The sequence below is a fragment of the Leucoraja erinacea genome, chromosome 14, assembly GCF_028641065.1.
Source record: "Leucoraja erinacea ecotype New England chromosome 14, Leri_hhj_1, whole genome shotgun sequence".
Lineage (NCBI taxonomy): Eukaryota > Metazoa > Chordata > Chondrichthyes > Rajiformes > Rajidae > Leucoraja > Leucoraja erinaceus.
Window position 1 is genome coordinate 43,722,638 of NC_073390.1, and position 23,991 is coordinate 43,746,628.

A 23,991-nucleotide genomic window follows, 5' to 3' on the forward strand; every position below is an offset into this window, starting at 1 on the left:
TGTCGGGTTGGAGGCAGGTGACTAGTGGGGTGCCTCAGGGATCAGTGTTGGGTCCTTTGTTGTTTGTCATGTACATCAATGATCTGGATGAAGGTGTGGTAAATTGGATTAGTAAGTATGCAGATGATACCAAGATAGGGGGTGTTGTGGATAATGAAGATGATTTCCAAAGTCTACAGAGTGATTTAGGCCATTTGGAAGAATGGGCTGAAAGATGGCAGATGGAATTTAATGCTGATAAATGTGAGGTGCTACACCTTGGCAGGACAAATCAAAATAGGACGTACATGGTAAATGGTAGGGAATTGAAGAATACAGTTGAACAGAGGGATCTGGGAATAACCGTGCATAGTTCCTTGAAGGTGGAATCTCATATAGATAGGATGGTAAAGAAAGCTTTTGGTATGCTAGCCTTTATAAATCAGAGCATTGAGTATAGAAGCTGGGATGTAATGTTAAAATTGTACAAGGCATTGGTGAGACCAAATCTGGAGTATGGTGTACAATTTTCGTCGCCCAATTATAGGAAGGATGTCAACAAAATAGAGAGAGTACAGAGGAGATTTACTAGAATGTTGCCTGGGTTTCAACAACTAAGTTACAGAGAAAGGTTGAATAAGTTAGGTCTTTATTCTCTGGAGTGCAGAAGGTTAAGGGGGGACTTGATAGAGATCTTTAAAATGATGAGAGGGATAGACAGAGTTGATGTGGACAAGCTTTTCCCTTTGAGAATAGGGAAGATTCAAACAAGAGGACATGACTTCAGAATTAAGGGACAGAAGTTTAGGGGTAACATGAGGGGGAACTTCTTTACTCGGAGAGTGGTAGCGGTGTGGAATGAGCTTCCAGTGAAAGTGGTGGAGGCAGGTTCGATGGTATCATTTAAAAATAAATTGGATAGGCATATGGATGAGAAGGGAATGGAGGGTTATGGTATGAGTGCAGGAAGGTGGGACTAAGGGAAAATAATTGTTCGGCACGGACTTTTAGGGCCGAGATGGCCTGTTTCCGTGCTGTAATTGTTATATGGTTATTGTACCTTCAGTAAAAAGTGTACTAACATCCCAGAAAGTAAAGCTTTGAGTAAAAGCACATTCAGAGACCGAGGACATTTCTACATCCTCCACTGAAAACAAGGTTTCAGAGAAGGCGCTTTGTTGGGATTCATCTCCGCTGCTTTTCTGAGGGTATTGCTGCATTTGTTCATCACGTAATGTCCTTAGTTCTTGATGTTCTGATTCAACCATATTGGAAAATCCACTATTATTGAGTTTCTGTAATGTGCCAAGATCTCCATCTTTATCTGGACTGTCACATATGGGAAGCCTCATGTCCTCATCATAAACTCCAACATCCACATTGGTGGCAGAGCCACTCTGTTGAGCTTCTGTAAGTTTACTATCAACCACTTGCAATAAGCATATAGCTTTTCTAGCATTTGCTATAGCTTCATCTGCATTATTGGTCTGAGATAAAGTTTTCTTAACATTTTCTGTAATGGAAAAGGAAGCATCTCTCTCAATAATTGTGCTGTTGCAAAAGACATTTGGTTCGGTTACTTCTGGATATTCTCCAAAACACTGTTTTTGAGGAAAGGTCCCTCCTGTTCCTGTTTCACTTCTAATCTCAGATGCATCTTCAAACTCAAAAACTAATTTTACCTCTGGAGTGCTAATCGCTGAACCAACAGAATATCTTTCAGATCTTTCTTCCCTTTGCTGAAGAAATTCTAGAGCGTTTGCATGCTGCTTTATTTCTGGGTTTCTATTACCAATAAGGTTGCCAGATTTTTTTCCACTTCTCTGCCGTCTCTGGGCTCTCCTTTTAGGGATTGGCTTGCCAATTTGCATAAACGTGCCCTGCTGTCTATCATTTTTTCTATGCCTCTTTACTATCCTGTGCACTGAATATTCTGAAAGAAAAATAAGTAATTAACTGACAAATAATAGCACACTGACTATTTCTTCCTTAATATTACATACTTTTAGTTTTAAATGTTATTCACAATTAGTTCTTTCAAGGTTTCATTCAATACATTTTGCTGCTTTCTCAATAGAATAATGAATGATAAATTAACAGAAAATGGTGACATGGGCAAGGCAAGTCCAATATCTGATCTTTCCAAGGGTATTTAATCAGGTAATACACAAGAAGAAAGCAACTTTACAACAGCCAGGATGAAAAGAAAAAGTTGATACCCATTTTGCAAACAAAAAACAAAGCACATCACTGTATGGTTATTTATCAGGCTGGTGGGTGGATGAAAATATTCAGTAATTCATCTTAATAAACCTATTGGATATAAAGGTCTTAGGTTCAATGTAAGACGATAACATGAATCACACTATGAGCAGTAAAAAATGATAAATATCAGGGCAAAATTTGGTGAAATTGGAAATCACATGGCAGACAAAATATAAAAGTGAGAGGTGATATATTAACCAGCACATTTTGTTTTAAGCCAGGTGCAAAGGGGCTGATAATTGGAAGTGTAAACTAATTTTGTGAGATGGCAGGATTAGATCATAATTTGTGATCATGCGTTTATAATTTACTTTTCTCTCTTTTATGAAAGCACAAATTATGTTCAATGTTTTGCATGCAAGTCCTCAATTGCAACAATGCATTTGCTTCTTGGCACCAATTACAAACCCTTGGGGACAACTGCTGCAAATAATGCTGCTGCTCATAGCACCGGAAACTCAGGTTTAATCAAAACCTTTGATTGAGCATTGCATTATTCCGGCAGCCACGTGGATTTCCCCAATGCTCCACCTGTCTCTTCAAGATGCTTTCAAGAGAGAGCTAGATAGGGCTCTTAAAAATAGCGGAGTCAAGGGATATGGGGAGAAGGCAGGTACGGGGTACTGATTGGGGATGATCAGCCATGATCACATTGAATGGTGGTGCTGGCTCGAAGCTCCTGCACCTATAGCCTCATGCATTGCAAAGATTTGCTGGCTGGTAGTTCATTGATTCTTGTAAATTAAACCTTTTGAGCATGGAAGTGGGGAAATGAGAATGATACGAGAACAGCAAAGGTGATTTCCTAATGATATGGAAGAGATTTATTGGGATGGTACTGGAGATCAGAAAAACAGTTGCTAAAATGCATGATTTCCGAAGCACAGCATTCACTCCTGTAGATTATCTTCACAAGTTAATCTGTCAACCTACCTCCACAAGAGTCTGGTGTATTAGATACGTCCAATAAAGATCCCAGTGAAACAGAAGTTTCTGCCGATGGCCTCTTGCATGGGGGAAAAGGCGAAAAGTTGTCGGTCTCTCTTGTAAACTGTGCAAGTGTATCCCGCAAGCGACGTCTCTTACGTGTGCTATTTGGGGTGTTTAATGAAAGCATAGACACAGGCGTCTTCAACGTTGGACTTCCTGACTGCAATCAGACAATAATTTTTTTCAGCGATTTATCTCCACAAATACACATGCATGAACATGGATTTAAAAATTGACATACCTCTTCATACAAGTACATGGACTCTCCAGCCCTGGCATCCATCTGTATGCTTCCCCAGAACCACTAAAAAGGAAAATATCTATTAAATCAATTGGCTCTTGAAAATATTTCAGAATACATTAACAGTTATCAATAGAACAAGGTCAATGAAAATTAACATCTCCAGAGAAACGTGTGTTTTGAAGACTAAACCACGAACCGTTGGATCATCATTATTGGTTTGAACTCCTTTATTTTTAAAGTACTTTAAAAAATGTGAAAAAGCTAGCAGGGACCATTGATATGGTAAAAGGCCACTATAACCATATTTGCCCACAAATGTAGAACCAAGGCACACAGATACCACTTCCAAGGTCAAAATTGGAAAGAGATTAAAAAGACTCAAACAAGGAGAAAATGAAGGAAGAATGTTGTAATTTTAGATTAAGGTATCAAATCCTTCAATGTTTATAATTAAATATCACCATTCACTTAACTGAATTTATAGCTAAAACGACATCTCTCACCTCCTGTTTCACAACAAAGATTTTTTTTGATGGTTCAAATGGCAACTGTCTTATTGAATCCTCGATCACGAGATGTGTGCAAGTTTCATCAACGTCAGGCAAGTGCCTCCCACCTGCAACGGGGGATAAGTTGCAATATCATTTATATATTAAATCTTCCATTACATTGATCAAGTCAACACATTTAATAATTTTCAATCTGCAACTTCACCGCAAGCTTGTAATTCAAACATTACCCTCCAATGTTCAATGGCTTTAAAAAAAACACTTCAACCAACATTCAAATTTTCGTACTTTAATGACAAGAATGTATCAGTGGCAAGGATTGATAACTTTTACCTGGTGCTGAAAGAGTTCTGAATTAGATTAAATATATCACCAAATAGGTTTGCATTAAAGTTCTAACAGTAAATATTAGTCTGAAAACAACAACTAATTTACATTTATCCATTGACTACAAACCTTGCATTTCTGTCATTTCTTCCATACTTCCAAGTTCTTCCTTTGAAAATCCCAGAAATGTTAGAACACAGTCTTGAAATGGAGGGACTTTAAATTCATTTCGAAAAGCTTCATCGGCAACATGGAAATCACTATGGGACAAAACTAATTGTTAATCCTGTACAATGATAGTTGAAAAAGCCAGTCCTGAATTTCAAGTGCTTTTCTGGTTGAATCCCGGACTTTAGTGAACTGGCAAGTTGGACCGTGCACCGCTCCAGGAAGCCGAGCTCGTGGACCAGACGCAGCCTACAGTGGTGAAGCAGCAGCGGAGGTCACCACAGCTTAACTTCAGCGCCACCAAGACAACGGGCCTTCATGGCCAGGCCAAGAACCCTGCAACTGAGACTTGAAAATGGTGCCTCCTCATACTGTTTCAGTGTACTAGTGCTATACACTTGTACTGTATCCAAGATGCTTATCTAAGATTATACAAGTACTAATGTATGGTGATACTTGCACTGCACTGTATCGAAAAATGAATTTTACTGTACCTCAGTACATGTGATAAAGTACCATACTGCTCTGAGTCACCAGAGAGCCTCTCCAGACCAACTACAAAATAGCGTGGCTACATGAGACTAGATCAAGATCGGTCATCTGCAGCGAGCACCCTAATGCTAATTCCTCAAAATCTTCCAATCATTTACAAGCTATGTCAGGAATGCAATGCGTTTTTCACATGTCCAGGAAAACGCATTCCAAACTCAAATGCTTGAGAACAAAACCTGCACATTCTCCACCACATCCTACCTGATTCTCACTTAGAAATAAATCATTGCTCTTTCATCAATGGGACCACATCCTGCAACTACCTCCCCTATGGAAGTAGATTCACCAGAACTGTAACTCTTCAACTGAGCTCATCCCATCCTCAAGAGCAATTAAAAATTTGTTTTGCCAATAAAGGTGATAAAATAATGGCCTTCTTCAATCATCCATATGCTGCAAATAAAACTATCCTTTTCCCTTTCACATCTAATATTCACTGCCGAGGGTCCTTTGGATCCGATGATGGCTCATTTTGACTTGAACAAGTGCAAGTTTAGTACTCCTGCACACAGCTTACAGCCGAGTACTCTGATCTTAGTTAATTAGCGTTATTCATTTTTTTTTTTTTTTTTTTAAAGAACACTCATCCGCTCAAGATCTGACATCAAGATTGCAGGAGGTAGTCTAAACTCAGTAAAACACAACAGAATTTTTTTTAAATGAGCAATGATTTCAATTTCTCCCGGAGTTTCTTCAATAACAATTTCAGCTGTATTGTACCTCTGCTCCTGCTTAATTCCTTTCATTTGTAAGTATCTTTGAATGAGCATTACAACCATCACTAATGATCAAATCTACTTAACCTTATCCACTGCCTCGAGGATATAAAGTGTTGGATGGCCCAGAACCTCCTCCAACTAAACAAGAGTAAGTCTGAGGTCATCCTTCTCGGCCCCTCGGACTCAATCAAAATGATAGCAGGCAGCCTTGGAAGCCTTACCCCATTACTCAAACCTCACGTTAAAAACCTTGTCGTGATATTTGACAAACAAGTCAATGCCGTGGTAAAAGCTAGCTTCTTCCAGCTATAGCTAATAACAATAGCTAAAATTAAACAATTCCTCCAGTTTGATGACCTCGAAAAGATCATCTACACATTTATCTCCTCCCGCCTCGATTACTGCAACTCCCTTTACACTGGCATCAGCCAATCTTCCCTGTCCCGCCTGCAACTGGTCCAAAACACCGCAGCGAGACTCCTGGCGGGCACCCGAAAAACGGACCACATCACCCCGATACAGGCCTCTCTCCACTGGTTCCCTGTGCGGTTCCGAATAAGTTTCAAGATCCTTCTTTATGTTTACAAAGCCCTTAACGGGCTTGCCCCCACCTACATCAAAAGTCTGCTTACCCACCACACCACCTCCAGGTCCCTCAGATCGGCCGACTTGGGGTTACTGAACATCCCGCGGTCGAGGCATAAGCTCAGAGACGACTGCGCCTTTGCGGTTGCAGCTCCTAAACTGTGGAAGAACATCCCTCTTCCCATGAGAACTGCCCCCTCCATCGACTCTTTTAAACTCTTAAACTAATCTTTACTCTCAAGCCTTTCTTGATGTCCTGAGGGAGGGCTGTATGTATATATTTATGTATGTACTTAATCTATGAACCACTGTTGTATAACGTTAGTACCTCCACCAATGTAAAGCACTTTGGTCAACGAGAGTCATTTTTTAAATGTGCTATAGAAATAAAAGTGACTTGACTAATGCACTTGACAATGGCAACTACTGAAGTTTCAGATACTTTATATACCAGCCAGTTTCCACATCTTTGCTTCGACAGGAATTAACTGATTGTTTCTTATCCCACACTGTTATTTATATTTTCTACATACAAATATACAAAGTAATGCATTGTAAAGTATTAATCAAAGCGAAATAAAATTTGCTTGAATGACAACGCAGTTACCCATTCACTGATTCGTTCCAGGGCTCGATCTACCATTGACAACATTGTTACTTACCCTACTGTATACAATTTAAAAATATATATATATCAGCACTGACTGCACCCTGCAATGCTGGAACAAGGCACAAAACCACTGTCCCCCTTCACACTTCTGAGCTGGGATGTTGGAGACAGGGAACCTGCCATGAATACATGCCCTCTGCTGGTCTGCTTGAGCAATGAAAAGCACCCAATGACTTGTTGCTGTGGGAGCTGTCTGTAGTTCTTGATTTTGGGCAGGCGGGAGATAGCGGTGCAGTCCCCCAGCGCCGGGTTGTACGGCTCAGGCGTACAAGCTGACTGCAGGGTGAGTGCAAGCCATTATTGGGACTGGCAGTGATTGCTCTATATGTTGATAGACTGCCCAGATCCCGTGGTTTCTCATATTGGATGGAAACTGCTATTTCCTTTTTTGTTTCCTTGCACATCTCTTTCAGAGTCCAAATTTCCCTACCGTTACAAGCTCAATAGTAGTTACTGGCCATTCAGTTTATTGTCACTCTGGAATCTCTGGCCTGAGGAGAGCTGCAAAGCAAAGCAAGCAAAAGGGGGCAGCAGAAGTGGTATGAAGACCCAAAAATGCAGACAGTCTATATGCACATGCACCAGGGACTGCCAGTCTCCACCAATGGCCTGCATTCACTGTGCCAGCCACAATGCAGTTCCAGACTTCATTCCTCAGCACTAAATAGCTGCTCCAACACCCTAATCCTCACAGGTAGCCTCTCTAGGTTGAGCTTAGTATATTGCTGGATTGGTAACAGATTCCCAGTAAGTGCCATGGTATGCAAAGCTTAACGCCATGTTCACAGCACACCCGTTGCCTCCATACTGCACCTCTCCACAAGCAATGCTTCTTTCAGCAATGATCTCACCGACAATCTCGTTACGGGCAACACACCCGTATGCCATGAGAGGGTCTCCAGTGTTTGGAAAATAAAGTGTCAAAAATCATATCACATTGTTCCAAATTTCTGAAAGTCCTAGTGATTCTCCAGTGGACAGCTTATTTACTGTTTCTAAATCTTGCTTTTAATTACAAGAATTCAAAAGATCAGGATAAGAGAAAAAAAAAACACCTATATTTCTTTATACCAAGATAGAAATAATAGTTCTGACAACAAATTTGAAAACTCACATTTCATTTCTCTTTTCCCAAGCCTTGAAAATCCATTCTGCTTTCATAATTGGTGTTCCCATGCTTACAGCAGCCTGTAATTAAAATTAAATATATTTTAATTTTTTGTTAATCTTTGCCCCATCACTGTTGCTATGAGAGCACAAATCCAAAGATGCCAATTTGTCACACCCATTGTATCAAAGTGATCCAACTCAACTCTACACTGCATGCAGCATCATTGAGACGTAAAACTACATAGATCAAGAGGTTCATTGCAATTTCAAATACCTTGCCTCTATCGATCACTTTTACTTGCACACCACACAGGCTTAAAAGCAATCATAGGCTGGAATTTGAGCAAGTTTCTCTCCCCCAACCCAGAGTGCACGAGTAGGAGTGCAATGCCATAATGAAATCGCATGCACTGAGATTCCATTTCCCAGTTTCAGCTAGGAGTCACACATCTAAAGCAAGGAAATTAACTCATACATTTGCTTCCTTAGACAACAACATACCTGTTGTCTATTCTTGATTCAAGTCAATGGATATTTAAGGTGGAGAATTGACAGATTCATGATTAACAAAGGTGTCGGGGGTTACGGGGTGGAGGCAGGAGAATGGACTTGAGAGAGAAAGATAGATCATAAGGTAATCGTCAGCTGACCAACTACCTGAATGAGTTCAACTGCAGGTTTGACAAGCAGAAACGTAACCCTCATACCCCTTTCCCCAACAAACACAGCCAGACCCCAATGCCTTCTCCCCATAACCTCTGACACCCATACTAATCAATAATCTATCTATCTCTGCCCTAAAAATATTCACTGACTTGGCCTCCACAGCCTTCTGTGGCAAAGAATTCCACAGATTCACCACCCTCTGGCTAAAGAAATTTCTCGTCTCCTTCCTAAAAGACCATCCTTTAATTCTGAGGCTATGACCTCTAGTCCTAGACTCTCTCACGAGTGGAAACATCCTCTCCACATTCACTCTATCCAAGCCTTTCACTATTCTGCATGCTTCAATAAGGCCCCCCTTCATTCTTCTAAACTCCAGCAATGGAGTTTGTATACAAGCCCTATTGAAATAAACGCTAGCATTGAGTTTGCTTTCTTTACTACCGATTCGATTTGCAGATTAACTTTATCTCCCCATTTAGAAAATAGTCTAATCAGCCATGATTGAATGGTGCAGTAGGCGATGGGCTAAATGGCCTAATTCTGCTCGTAGAACTTATGAATTTGATCTATTTGTGCGATCACAACCTGTCGCAAGGAAGTCCATTCAGCACATTCACTCTTCTTGCACCTTACATTAAAAAAAAACTCCCATCATTTTCTAACCTATATAGATTTTCTAGTACAAGTTACATGCAGAGTTTATCCAAACTAATAGCCCGTTGCTTCTAATTATCATTATAACTTACAGTATATTTCAAACCAAAAATATTCCATACCCTGAACTTGTCACTTTGGGTGGAATGTGCTACAAGATGTGTTATTTTGCCAGTATATTCTTTTCGAATGGTTGCGCCCATATGATGTGCCATAGTAACAAGTGTAAGCTGTAATAAAAGGACAACAGTGAAGTACTTTACACATTATTCTTATGTATAATGAAAGCATGGTATTTTTATAAAGATACCAGACCAAGTAACTCGTCATCGGCTTCAACCAGAGCTGGGGGGGGGATTGGCCGGGCCTCGGACGGGGCAGAGCCCTTCGGACGGCAGGCCGGTCGACTGCGAGCGAGAGGAGCCATTGTGACGTCATCCAGCTTGTTAGATTTTAAAAGATGTCAGATTTGTGAAGAATTTCAAGATATAACGTAATGAATAAAAATGTCAGATATGGGGATTTTTTACCTCATGCGTTATATCTCTACCGGAATATGTAAAAACTTCACCGTTAGCACATCGGATTTTCGAGGAGATGTGAAACACAATCAAACACACAACTTTTACCCCATAGCCGCCCTATCCACTGATGCATAGCCCCCAGCTCACAGGCGCGTCTAGAGAGAGGGGGGGGGCATAGAAGGGGGGCTCAGAGGGGGGGGGGGGAGAGAGGGGGGGGGGGGGGGGGGGAGAGGGAGAGAGGGGGGGGGGGGGGGGGGAGAGGGGGGGGGGGGGGGAGGGGGGGAGGGGGGGGGGGGGGGGGGGGGGGGAGAGAGAGGGGGGGGGGGGGGAGAGGGAGAGGGGGGGGGGGGGGAGAGAGAGAGCGCAGCTACAGGAAGGGAGAGAGAGAGAGCGCAGCTATAGGATCTTTGCTGCAGAATATTGTCGTTCATTCTGCGCCTTTTGAAGAACCGGGGGTGCGTGGAGAGTAACGTGCCTCGTGGAAAAAACCCCGCATGTGCGTTGACAGCAGGTGCATTAATCCACAGCGGTGGGGGGGGGGGGGGGGGGGGCGGCAGGAGGCAGGTGGGCCTTGATTGGTGGGCATGTGGGCATTGTGACGTCAGCAGCTGGCAAGCGGTGATTTTTTTTTAAAAAAAATTAAAAAACATCCGGGGAAATAATTGAGCAAGTGTAAAGACGAGTGGATTTCTGAAATCATAAGTTAAACCCCTACCGAAATATGTAAAAATCTCCGCGTTTTTGCGTCAGGTTTTCAAGGAGATACGTTTCAAAGGCAAAATGACACACACCCACACACACAGAGTTTTACAAGTATATAGATAAACACACCTGTATCTTAAAACAAAAAAATGCTTATTTATATAAATCCATTCATATGCAAGTTTAAAAATTCTACATCCCCCATCACATTACATTTATTAATTTATATGGCTCACCTGAAATACTTATTTACTCTTTTCAAAGTTGCATTGCAGTAGAGTTGCTGCCTTTTGATCCTGATTATGGGTGCTTTCTGTGTGGAGTTTGTACATTCTCCCTGTAACCACGTAGGTTTTCTCTGGGTGATTAGTTTCCTCCCCCATTCTAAACTAAGTACAGGTTTATATGGTATTCAGCTTCAGGGAGTGATAAAAACTGTCCCTAGTGTGTAGGATAGTGTTAATGTACACTATGTACACGATGGCTGGTCGGAGCGGACTCTAAATAAAAATAGCCAAAGGCTGCCACAATAAACTACATGCTTTTGTCACAAAGCTACCCTCAAAAATAATTGCATTTGAAATTCAAATTAACATTATTCAACATTACAAAATTCTTCTGCACCGCAATAAATGCTTGGGACAAATAGTAATTACTGTCATATTCTTAAATGGAGTACAAATCATAAGCACCAAATGCAAAATGAAAACAAAAATTAATCAAACTTGCTGGTACCACTACCCTGCCTTTAAAGGAATTTGTAGTCAGACAATTGCAAATGCAAAACATATCTCCACCCGCTATTGACAGCTTTAAAGACCCAATAAAAATAGGTCTAACAAAACTTCAAAACAATTGAGCTGTAGTGACATTTCACATTTTGAGCAGACAATTCACACCAAAATCTTTTAAAACAGTTGATTTTATATTTTATGCCATCATTATAATATGACAAAAGAATGCCCCCTTACCAACTTCTCTTTCTTGAATCCAGTGAAACACAAAACGAGATTCAACATACACGTACAGTACAATGGCCGTAATGTGAAAGGCAGAGGCTTTAAAGGAACAAAAGATGAAAACTTAATTAAAATAATTTTTGAAATACTTTGGAACTGAAGTATTTATCAAATTAGAATCTCAAAAGATTAAATAAACATGATTAACTTGCAACATTGTGCAAAACAGGCAATTGCCTTAATGAGTTTTCATTTTACTATAAAATTTCAAACCCATTTTTTACGATTATGTATCTGAAATCCTCAGAATTTAAATTATATACAATTATAACCTTTATTAATACTGCATTTATATTGCAAGCATACTTATACAAATAATAATGTAACAACATCAAAGGTTTCTGAAAATGTGTGCATGTCACACTTGAACAACTGACTCAATTTGAGATCCTGCATGAAGAGGGCAAACATCCATTCAAGCAAATAAGCACGTCTCTATTATTCAAGATTCTCATGGATAAGTCAAGTGCTCTTTATGGATATACGTGACAAAAATCCCATCCAAATCATTCTGTCCCTGAACTTTTTCCAGTATGTATTATCTTCTGTGACTGGAAAGATGCTGCATCTTTGGTACCAAAGGCATTTTGTGGAGTCAGAGTCATACAACATGGAAACAGCCCAACTCATCATGCCAACCAAGATGTTGCATCTAAGCTAGTCTATTTGCATTGCCATAAGTAGTGGTGTCTTGTAGTTGTATGCATCAAGTTCAGCACTTACCAGTCCACACCATCTACATGTGACACTGCTTAGATTTTGAAGTTAAGGGCTAACATCAGAGAAAAACAGCATTATAGGTAACTACTTCAGTTAAAGACACAGCTATGCGCTAATAACAAGCATCAACTTAGAAGCTTACAGACTTACATACAAGGCAGTTTTATGTAGAAAAAAAAGAGAAAAAAAACTTTCAAAATTAAGTCACCAATAATTTGGAATACAACTTTATGAACATGTTCAAAAATCTCAGAAGCATATATTTGTTTTCATGGATATGGGCATTTTGTGCTCACCCCAATTGCCCTCGAGAGGGAATGATGGCATTTCATCAGAGCACTTTGCAGCTTGGAAGAAAAAATGAAATTAGCAACACCACCTGCCCTTCCGGCCTCCAACTTTCAGAGTAGCAAAAGATTCAGGCTTGCAAAGTGGTGTCAGTGTGGCATGGGAGATAACATTTAATTTAATAAACGATTAAGACAAGTCAGGGATGGAGAGAATGAATGTACAGAGTGTTGGATAGGGTGGCAATTAAGAATGTTTTATCCTGGAAGGTATTGTTAATGCAGCACATCCAGCTATGTGGAGAGAGATCCATCATTCGCCTGGATTTATTTTCTAAATGAGTGAAAAGCTTTGGCATGTCAGCAGGCAAATTATTTACTGCAGGGTATCTAGTCTTTCACTTGCTGTTGTGGCACCAATATTCCTGTGTTTAGTCCAGCAGAGTTTCTGCTCAATGGAGACCTCTGGATGTTGATGGAAGGTAGTGGGAAGTTTATTTCATGGTATTGCTCCTGAATATCATGGGCTGGTACTAGTAGTCTCCATCTGGTTAAATATGTTAATTGCCTGGCACTTTTATGGCACCAACTTTATTTACCACCTATCAACCTATGCCCGAATGTCAGCCAGACTTTGCTGAGTTGTGAATGGAGACGAAATGGTAGATAAATATTGTTCAAAGGAAAGCAAGGAAATTAAATACCAAGAGAATAGGGTTAAAGAACCACCCTTAGAAGATGGGATGCAGTCAATATGCAAAAAAAGGAATTGAAGAGTATGGTGAGATACCACAGTTAAAGAATTTCACAAGTATAGTTTTAATGTTCAATTATTGGAAGATGGGAAACAACTAACTAAAGTCCAGAGATAGTGTTTGTTTGACCCCTGTTGCAATCAAAGGCATACTGGTCAACAAGCACCTAATAGTTTCTAATCTTATTCAATATTAGAACTACCTTAGACAATGAAGAGAACGAGTTGTTCAAATGAGACAGCACAAACAATTTAGATTTCCCAGATTAATATTAAATTTTACAAAAGATGATGGCTTCTTGCATTTTGTTAGCTACCAAAATTACTGAGGGTTCTCTTTTTAAATCATCATCTATCCCACCAAAAATGTTGAGAACATTATTTATCTTACACACCTATGTTGATCCATACCTCTCCTTTCCTTGCACAGCGAAGTATAACAGGTGGTCCCAAGATTCTGGTGCTTATCTTACGCAAGGTGTCATAAGGCTGGCTGTCAAATTCTTCCAATACAAAAACAGTGCCAAATTCAGAATTTTCATTTTCAAAATCTTCCACTGTTTCTGACTTAACGAAAGGCAGTTCAATTTCCTAAATTGAACATTTGAAAGTTAAAAAAAAACCAAAGAATGAAAAAGAAAAACGTATATTTTATATAAAAATATAAAATACATTTTACAAATGCATCTTGAACCTGCATGTTAACTTTCACAAATTCAGGTACAGACGCAAAGGCAAAATAAATGTTCCCCCAGGAACATGAATACTAACCAATTTTACTAAAGATCTTACAAACTGGTGTCCCAGTTTGCTATTCGGCGTGCTTTCCTTTGCCTTCATCAAAGGAACTTCCATTTCTTGAATGGTCTGTTAAATAATGAGAATTAGCAATGTAAAACATTAGATTTGGATGAGAGCATTATTATGTATTGCACTACACAATGTTGCTGACCCAAAAAGATTATCCCCTCACCTCTATGGTTACATAGCCCAATAATGTTCACAGCCTAAATGTTTATTAGAAACAGGCGCTAGGTCATGACTCATTCAATCAATCTTAATGAAAGCTTTCTCCTTGAAAAGACATGGAACAGAGGCATAATTGAGATTCTGGGGGGAGGGCGGAAAATTTGAACTTTTCCAAGTCATTCCGCATACTCCAAAAATGGGGTTACATTACTGTGGCGTTTTGAAATGGCGTATTATAGAGCACGTCAATGTTTCTATGGCTTTCACACAAAATGTTATACACAGCTATTTTAGCAATGGCAGTTTGGCTAATGGGGCAAACGAGAACAATAATGTTGAAATTTCACACTTTGACTTATTACCTCCAAAGCATTCAGAACCTCTTCACTCTCCTGAACCTTTCCTAATAGCACAACTTTTGTTCGAATCTGAGACACATCTATAAAACAGAAACAAAATGTCAATTGATCTAACATGGTATTGATAAATCTAGTGCTCAAATAACAGAGGTACAGAGAATTGAACCAAGGTGGAACAAAATTTTGCAGCAACTGAAGTGTATCCACATTGTCCTCAAATAATTGATATTCTAACTACCTGGGAAATCAGAAGGAAAAACTAATACGTCTCAGTGTGAGGTTACTCTTCAAAGGTGTGAAGGACAACTTCCTTCCACTGCTACATGCTCCTTAGTGGCAGATGGAGCCAATGAGTGATCTGCACTCTGTCACAGATAGAGCAAGAAGTGTTTAATTGGGCAAACAAGTGAGTAGCATGGAAGTCAATACCCTCTGTCTGCAATTTTCGCTGCACTTCTGCTTGAGGACACAATGCATCACCTATTAGAATTTGATTGAAATCTTAAATATTCTAGGCTTTATGATCTACAGAAAGGACAATTAAAAAAAGGGAAATATACTCAGCAAATTATGAATATATAATTATGAATATTTGGTTAGGTGAGGAGAATTTGTGGATTACATGGGCATGGAAAAGAACAGAAATGTTGCATGTTGAAAAAAAAGTGACCTGCATTTATAAATCTTTCAAAATATCTCACGGTACTCTTCAATGAATTAATTTATGTAATTTCTCTAAATTACCTAAACGTATTCATTTTTTGGGGATCTGTCTTCATTAGCATGGCCAGCATTTATTGTCCATCCTAAATTATGCTTGAGATGTTGGTGAACCACTACATTGAACTACTCCAATGAACAAATTACATGTTTTGCCATATTTGTTGCCATTTATTCATCCAAGAGATCAGATTGGGTGCATGAAGTTATTTTTCAGACACTGGGGGAAAACACTTGAGAATCAGTCTAGAGTTCACTGTTCAAGCATCTGATGTGTGGGGAACCTTCCAACTCAAAACCCAACACAAAAAAAAAATCACAAAATTGCAGATCCTGAAATTCTGAAAATTTTGAAATACTGAAAATACTCAACAGGTTAAGCAGCATCAGTACCCCACCTACTCAGTTGAAACTACAATATTTTAATACAAAATCATAGTTGCTAAAACTTAAAACAGTGCCTGGAGACAATGCTTATATCCACAATGCTGATTTCCGACTATTTAGTTACATAGTTCTTTATTTTCATCATTTTACTTTGGATTCATGGAATTCTTGATTTCTTTTTTTTTAATTCTGTTTTATTATCACCTCCAACAAACCAAAATCATTTTTGATGAGGGAATCGGATGTAGGTGGGTGAACAATAGGCCTCACCATGATGTTAATAAGCTATAAATTCAATAATTTGCAGGGAGCTGGTAATGACTACTTCATCATGCTGTAACAGCTTAAGAGAGTCAACCCAATGACAACAAGTGAACCTGACCGAAAGGAATCGCCCACACGCAATTTATCTGTACAAAATAAACATTACCTTGTACTGAGTGAGCACTTAATTGGAGAACCTTGGAACATAGCCAACTGTCCTAACATTACACATTCCTTAGTCCTTACAAAAGCATTCTAGCTATTTCTGCGGGTGACTGCCTCCACAACACCACAAAGTTATCAAGACAGTTATTCCTAACTAAATCCATATTTCACAATACTTATGCTGTACTTCTTTAAGAAATGTACTTGAAACTGTAAAACCAGTAACAACATTGGCATCAGTCTGATTCTGGAGGCGCTGGCTCAAAGGGCTGCACCTATTTTCTTTGTCTGAAGATGTGTCCTGACCAGAAGTGTTGTTTGTCCATTTTCTTCCACATATGCTACCTGACTCACCGAGTTGCTCCAGCATGTAATTATTTGGTCATCACCAACACAGCTTAATTTCACATTGGTTGCTGTGGTCAAATCAATTAGAATACACCAATTGTACAAAAAACATAAAATGTTGGAGGCAAGTCTCCATCATCTAGTAACTGGGATATAGAAATTAAATTTACAGCAGAAGTAACATGCTTTCATTTCTGTAATGTTACACAAAACACTGGAAAATTTTGGCGGGTCAGCCAGCATCTGTGGAGGGAAGATAGGCAATATTGTGGCTGAGATCCTTCTTCAGACTGATGGAATAGAGGAGAAAGCTTAAAAAGATGAAGGGATGGCTTGGGACAAAACCTAGCACGTGCTGGACAAATAGGTATGAAAAAATGATTAGCCTAACCCCCGCATCTTTTTTTCTAGTTTTCTCCCTCCTACTCCCATCAATTTGAAGAATTGTCCAGAGCTAAAATGACACCTGCTCATTCCCTCCATATATGCTGCCTGATCCAGAGTTAGTTGGAAACCCTGGGAAAGAACCAACTGTGCCCTTGCAAAAGCATTCACGGTATTTCTACAGGCGATTACCTCCAGAACTGAGATTCTCAGTGAGAAATACAATGATATAAAAACCACAATTAGTTATTAAGTCTATCCTTACTATGATCTGGCTTTCTCCTCTCTATTCCAAAGGAATCCAAATCATCATCTGTCCATTTCCCTCTGCAGATGCTCCAACACTTTGTATTTTATGTAACATCACAGAAGAGAAAGCTCTTTCCTTTGTTACAGAACGGAGATCTGCTCAACGCCTCTAGCATTTGATAGTTACACTAATTGATGTGACCACAACAAAGTAATGCAAAAAGTAGAAATGGAGAACTGCAGATACTAGTTTACAAAAAAGACAAATTGCATTGTCCTATGCATCCTCCCAGGTGCATTGATGCTACCTGACCCGCTGAGCTGTTCCAGCACTTTGTCTTTTTTTTTGTAAGCAATGTGAAATTGAGCTGTGTTGATGCGGAGCAAAACACAAATTGTTGAAGGAAATCAGGTCACCATTATTACTTTATGTTTTATTCCAACATCTGCAGTCTGCCCCCGGGGTGAAATCCCATAACATTACATGGTGGATAGACCCAAAACACAAGAGTAACTCAGCGGGCCAGGGGGTATCTCAGGAGAGAAAGTGTGGGTGAGGTTTCGGGTCGAGACCCATCTTCAGACTCTACACGGTGTTGCGTGAGGTGCGGGCCGGTGCCGAGACTGTTGCTGTTGCAGCCGCTCGCTTCTCCTGCAGCTCCCGGCGGCTAAGCGCCTGTTACCTTCAGCGGCGACTGACGCGGCCTCGGCGAACAGGCACTCTCTGGAAACGTCGTGGAGGCGCGAATCGCCGGCGGACGAGTCGCCCAGCAGACTCCTGGCGGCGGCCGCCATGGTCAGTGGGGCTGAGCTCCGGCGACCCTCGGACCCGTCGATAACAACGCCGCTGGCCGTCTAATGTGCACCTAATGCTGGCTGTAGACCAGCTCGACCCCGCCGCCAATTGCCCGCCGGTCTCCGGCCCCGATTGTCCGCCGCCGTCAGCTACTCCAGCCCGACTGTTCGCCGCCGCCAATTGTCCGGCGGTGCGACTGTACACTGTGACCCCACTGTGGTCGCCTGTCTGTCTGTTGTCCGTCCGTCCACACGCCTCGAGCCGTTCGTCCGTCCGTTCAGCCGCTCCGCTCCCGCGATATCGTCAACGGAAAATAATTCAAATTCTCTACCAACTCCAGACCGGCCCCTCTCATTGGTCCCCGCTCATGCCGTCGCCTCTCCTGATTGGTCACAGTTGGGTCCACCTACCTCCGTGTGTGATTGGACGCGGACTCCGATTGACCGGTCGAGTGACCAATCGCCCGTCCCCCCTCAGTTGCCAGCGTGGAACTGCAGGTGCTGGGATCTGGAGCAAAACACGAAGTGCTGGAGGAACTCAGCCTAAATAAGTGTCCTGACCCAGAACCAAAGATCCTATAGCAGAGGATCTTTGCCCAGAACGTCACCTCTCCATGTTCTCCAGGAATTCTGCCTGGCCCACTGAGTTACTACAATACTCTGTCTTTTTTTTTTTTGGGGAGGTCCTTTTTTACCACAGTGCTAGAGAAACTCACAGCTATGGAAAAGAGACGGTTGCCCAAATCTTCAAGGAGTGTGGATTTGCAAAATGGGTTTGGAGAAAGATGTAAAGGTCCTTTGCACAGTTCATCCCAAACACCTTGGAAACAGACGACTCTCTGAATTACAGGCTGTTGCAATGAATATATGTTTAACGAATAAAGATTATTTTGGAAATTAATAAAATACATTGTTTATTAACTCACACATTCTTAGGTGAGGGTTTGCCCGTTGACCTCCCAGCACGGTGGGATATTCGTCAGGGAATGTTAACAACTGGTCTCTCTCTTCGAATAAAGGGGAGGTAATTTAAGACTGAGGTGAGAAAAAACTTTTTCACCCAGAGAGTTGTGAATTTATGGAATTCCCTGCCACAGAGGGCAGTGGAGGCCAAGTCACTAGATGGATTTAAGAGAGAGTTAGATAGAGCTCTAGGGGCTAGTGGAGTCAAGGGATATGGGGAGAAGGCAGGCAGGTTATTGATAGGGAATGATCAGCCATGATCACAATGAATGGTGGTGCTGGCTCAAAGGGCCGAATGGCCTCCTGCACCTATTTTCTATGTTTCTCTGATTGCAGGAGTGGGTGCTGAGAGATGCATTGAAGCTTGGCTCCGTGGGAGAGGACCACAGTCAAGGGTCCTTCTACTGTTGGATATTGAGCAATTGAGACTGAAGAAGCCCACCGACTTCTGCGCCGGCCAGTGATCCACCCCCCCCCCCCCCCCCCCCCCCCCACCACCCACACACACACCCACACACCACAGATGCTGCCAGACCTGCTGAGTTTCCTTTTATATCAAAATTAAACTTTATTCAGAAACACCCCTTAAACAAGGAAATGGATATCACATGAATGGCAAGGGGGTTTATTTAAAGATAGATGCAAAGACTACTGAGTAAGACATTAAAACGCATGACAAGCTTGTGCATGGATTTTGTTTTATATATTTTTAAATTCCAAATAAGGTTTATTTTTGAAATAAAAATGAAGGTACATCATAGTGAAAAACATTATGTATGTAAAGGAAGCCTCTGAATATTTATTTTTGGATTGTATGTTTAATGAATTTAGGCGATTTAGGAAATTACTAGAATACATTATTTGTGTATTATCTTACACAATTTTAGGTGAGGGTGGTCCATATCTGAAATGAGAGGCTGATTCAATTACAGTTTTCAAAAGACATTTCTACAGATGTGGATAGGAATGGTTTAGATGGATATGGACCAAATGGATTTACCAATATGCCCAGCATGCCAATTTGGTTAACATGGACAAGATGGCCAGTAGGTTATGTTTCCATGCAGTATTGCTCTTTAGCTAACATTCAACTCCGATCCCACCACACGTCAGGAACAATTTACAATGATAATAAACTAACATTCTTGGAACGTGGGAGGAAAGCAGAACACCTGGAGGCAACCTTGTGTTCACTGGAAAAACATGCCATCTCTGCACAGATTGATAGCACCTCAAGGATTGAACCTGGGCCACTGGAGCAGCAAGGCAGCACCTCAAATAGCCGTACCACTCAGTGCTCTTTTTTACATTTTTGGTACTGTACCATTGTAACACATATATGTACCTCCAAGAGTCAACATATTTTTTGCTACAATTAATAGTATGTCACATCTACAGGGAGAGGAATACATTGTGTCAAAATCCCCCATAATATATTTCAACCAACCTTTACAATGTACAAAATTTCCTCCAATAATGTTTTTTCAGGATGTATCCCTTTTGTTGAATGTGTAGTAGCTGGGATTGTAACATGTCAGACTACAACAGCTGGGGGATTGACAAGAACCTTTAAGCTGCTTTGGAGACACAAAAAACTGCATATACTGGAATACTGAGCAAAAAAACTGCTGGAGGAGGCCAGGCAGCATATCACCCTCCCTCACCTGCGTCCACCTATCACTTGCAAGACATGGAATCAAAGCACTGCAGAGGCTGGTTAATACACAAAAGGACGCAAAGTGCTAGAGTTGCTCAACAGGTCAGGCAGCATCTCTGGAAAACATGGATAGGCGACGTTTCAGGTTGTGACCCTTCTTCAGGGGTCTCAACCTGATACGCCAGCTATCAATGTTTTCCAGAGATGCAGCCTGACCTGCTGAGTTACTCCAGCACTTTGTGCCCTTTTATCACTTGCCAGGCTTTCCCACCCTCACTTCATTTCCAGCTTTCTCTCCCTCCCCTACCACAATCAGTCTGAAGTAGGGGTCTCGTCCCGAAACATCATCTGTCCATTCTCCCCACAGGTGCTGGCTGACTCTCTGAGTTATGCAAACATATTTTATAAATCAGCTGTTTTTCTGACCTGCACTGGATAGTACTGACAAATTCTAGTAGTATGCATCATCGAATGTAGTGCAAGAAACCTGACCTTGTATAAGTTTCTCATTTTTTGTAGGAAAAAGTAGAAACGTTTTGTAGCACCATTCATAACAATGGTTTTAGGCATCACATATCTGATGTAATACATAAAATATTTCAAAAACCAACACCCATGTTTGAGTTGCTAAGCTGCTTGTTACATTCATCATTCTCCACGTACTGAAAGAATGTTGAGTTCCTATAACAGGAGGCAGCTACATTTCACATTCTTTAAATCATTTTGCACAAACTAAATTGAAGAAAGTACAAGTATTGTGTACTATAAGTGTACAAAAAAGACGCATAAAAAAAGTAAATGTTATGATTAGTTAATGAGTTTTCCTCAATCAAATGTACCATTATATTAATGATACTTCTTGAAACAGGATGCTGGGCCACGCAAGTGTTGCAAAGGCTTTCATAATTCATAAATACTGAATGTCACTGTGTAGGCAAGGCATCTGATAGTTTGTGAAGAATTTGCTATTCTTTATCATAAGAATAGAATTAGGCCATTCGGCCCATCTACACCGCCATTCAATCATGGCTGATCTATCTCTCCTTCCGAACCCCATCCTCCTGCCTTCTCCCCATAGACTCTGACACCCATACTAATCAAGAATCTATCTCTGCCTTAAATATATCCACTGACTTTGCCCCCACAGCCTTCTGAGGTAAAGAATACCACAGATTCGCCACAGAAATTCCTCTTAATCTCCTTCCTAAAAAAACATCCTTCAATTCTGAAGCTATGACTTCTAGTCCTAGACTCTCCCACTAGTGGAAACATCCTCTCCACATCCACTCTATTCAAGCCTTTTACTATTCTGTACATTTCAATGAGGTCCCCCCTTTCTTCTAAACTCCAGCGAGTACAGGACCAGTGTCGCCTAACGCTATTTTATATTAGTTAGTTGGTATGAAATGAATGAAATGGGTGTGATCATTAAATGTGAACAGCGTGAACCTTACCTGTGAAATAAATGCAAAAAACACGCAAAAGATAAACATTCAGTTCAGTGGGCAGAGCACAATGTAAATCAACTCCCACCAGGCTGAAGAAGGGTCTCGACCCAAAACGTCACCCTTTCCTTCTCTCCAAAGATGGTTCTTGGTTTCTTGGTCTTCCAAAATATTCCAAATGGAATTTAAACTGGAGATGCTGCCTGACCCGAGTTACTCCAGTATTTTGTGTCTACCTGCCATAAATGCATGATGTGCAAATAACTTCCCAATACAGACTGCAGCTATTAAACCTGAAAAAAAGCCAACAAAAATCTTAACAAGAGTGCAACATTTTCTGTTTAAAACTAGTGGCTGATTTCATAAAAGCAGCTTTGAGTTAAATGTATTAACTTTAATCTTGTTCTCCTCAAGTTATTGTGCATTTGCAAAGTTGTGCTTGAAAACATTAAATACAAATTATATTGTCAGGCTTGAAAGGGTTCAGAAAAGATATACAAGGATGTTGTCAGGACTAGAGGGTGTGAGCTGTCGGGAGAGGTTGCGTAGACTGGGTCTCTATTCCATGCAGCACAGGAGGATGAGGGGGGATCTTATAGACGTGTACAAAATCATGAGAGGAATAGATTGGGTAGATGCACAGTCTCTTGCCCAGAGTAGGGGAAATCAAGGACTCAAGGAGATGGGGATATTAATAGGATTTAATAGGAATCCGAGGGGTAACTTTTTCACACAAAGGGCGGTGGGTGAATGGAACAAGCTGCCTGAGGAGGTCGTTTCCTGTCATTTAAGAAACAGTTAGACAGGTACATGGATAAGACTGGTTTGGAGGGATATGGACCAAGTGCAAGCAGGGACATGTTGGCCGGGGTGGGCAAGTTGGGCCGAAGGGCCTGTTTGCCCACTCTATCACTCTATGACTATGACATATTAGCACAGTTGGCAAATCAACTCAATCGGGACACAAGAACAATAAACAAAATGTTGCTAGAATTTTCAGATCAAACTGCAATTCAGCATCAATCCACTGTTTATGTGAAAGTTTGTGTTCACTAGCTTGTTCTGCTCACAGGGGAGAGATGAATTGCTTTGGTTCATATTTATGAATCAAGATAAAAAGTAATGACCATGTACAGTTCTTCCATTTCAACTAGTGATAAAGTGATGACTCTTTTGGCAACTTATTTGAATTATCTCCATACTGAAACAAATAATGAATGAAACTCCAGAAGTGAAGAAGTAACACAACTTGAAAGATCATTACCATACAGGTTTGCTTACCCGAACTCCCGACTCAGATCTCTTCTTAAAAAACAGAAAGTCAAACTGGAGTGATAAATCTGGATAGCCTAATGGTTCAGATAATGGCTCCAATTCTGAATATTCCAGTGATTTAAAAACTTTAAAGACACTGGTCAGGCCACATTTTGAGTATTGTGAGCGATTTTGGGCACCATATTTGAAGAAGGATGTGCTGGCCCTGGAGAGGGTCCAGAGGAGGTTTACAAGAATAATCTCAGGAATTAGTGCATTAACATATGATGAATGTTTGACAGCACTGGGCCTGTAATTGCTGGAGTTCAGAAGAATGAGGGGGGACCTCTTTGAAATGTATCAAATAGTGAAAGGCTTGGATAGAGTGGACGTCGGGAGGATGCTTCCACTATTGGGAGAATCTAGGATTAGAGGTCATAGTTTCAGAATTAAAGGACATTCCTTTAGAAAGGAGATGAGGAGGAATTTCTTTAGTCAGAAGGTGGTGAATCTGTGGAAATATTTGCCACAGAAGGCTGTGGAGTCCAAGTCAATGGATATTTTTAGGGCAGAGATAAATTCTTGATT

General features: G+C 40.7%; 1 protein-coding gene across 2 annotated transcripts in view; it reads right to left on the minus strand.

Moving 5' to 3' along the window:
- ect2 (epithelial cell transforming 2) overlaps positions 1-18,411 on the minus strand; it is a 42,154-nt gene extending 23,743 nt beyond the window's left edge. Inside the window, exons 1-11 of one of the 2 annotated variants that reach the window (XM_055646267.1) lie at positions 17,973-18,411; positions 14,776-14,852; positions 14,216-14,311; positions 13,856-14,035; positions 11,636-11,722; positions 9,561-9,668; positions 8,123-8,196; positions 4,444-4,574; positions 3,982-4,094; positions 3,476-3,538; positions 3,178-3,394 (exon numbers count right to left, since the gene is read on the minus strand). In XM_055646267.1, the coding sequence (XP_055502242.1) occupies positions 3,178-3,394; positions 3,476-3,538; positions 3,982-4,094; positions 4,444-4,574; positions 8,123-8,196; positions 9,561-9,668; positions 11,636-11,722; positions 13,856-14,035; positions 14,216-14,311; positions 14,776-14,852; positions 17,973-18,084 (1,258 nt within the window). In that variant the 5' untranslated portion in view covers positions 18,085-18,411. The remainder of the gene's footprint in view (positions 1-3,177; positions 3,395-3,475; positions 3,539-3,981; positions 4,095-4,443; positions 4,575-8,122; positions 8,197-9,560; positions 9,669-11,635; positions 11,723-13,855; positions 14,036-14,215; positions 14,312-14,775; positions 14,853-17,972) is intronic. The other variant, XM_055646268.1, reaches the window with a different exon arrangement.
- Between the last annotated feature and the right edge of the window lie 5,580 nt (positions 18,412-23,991).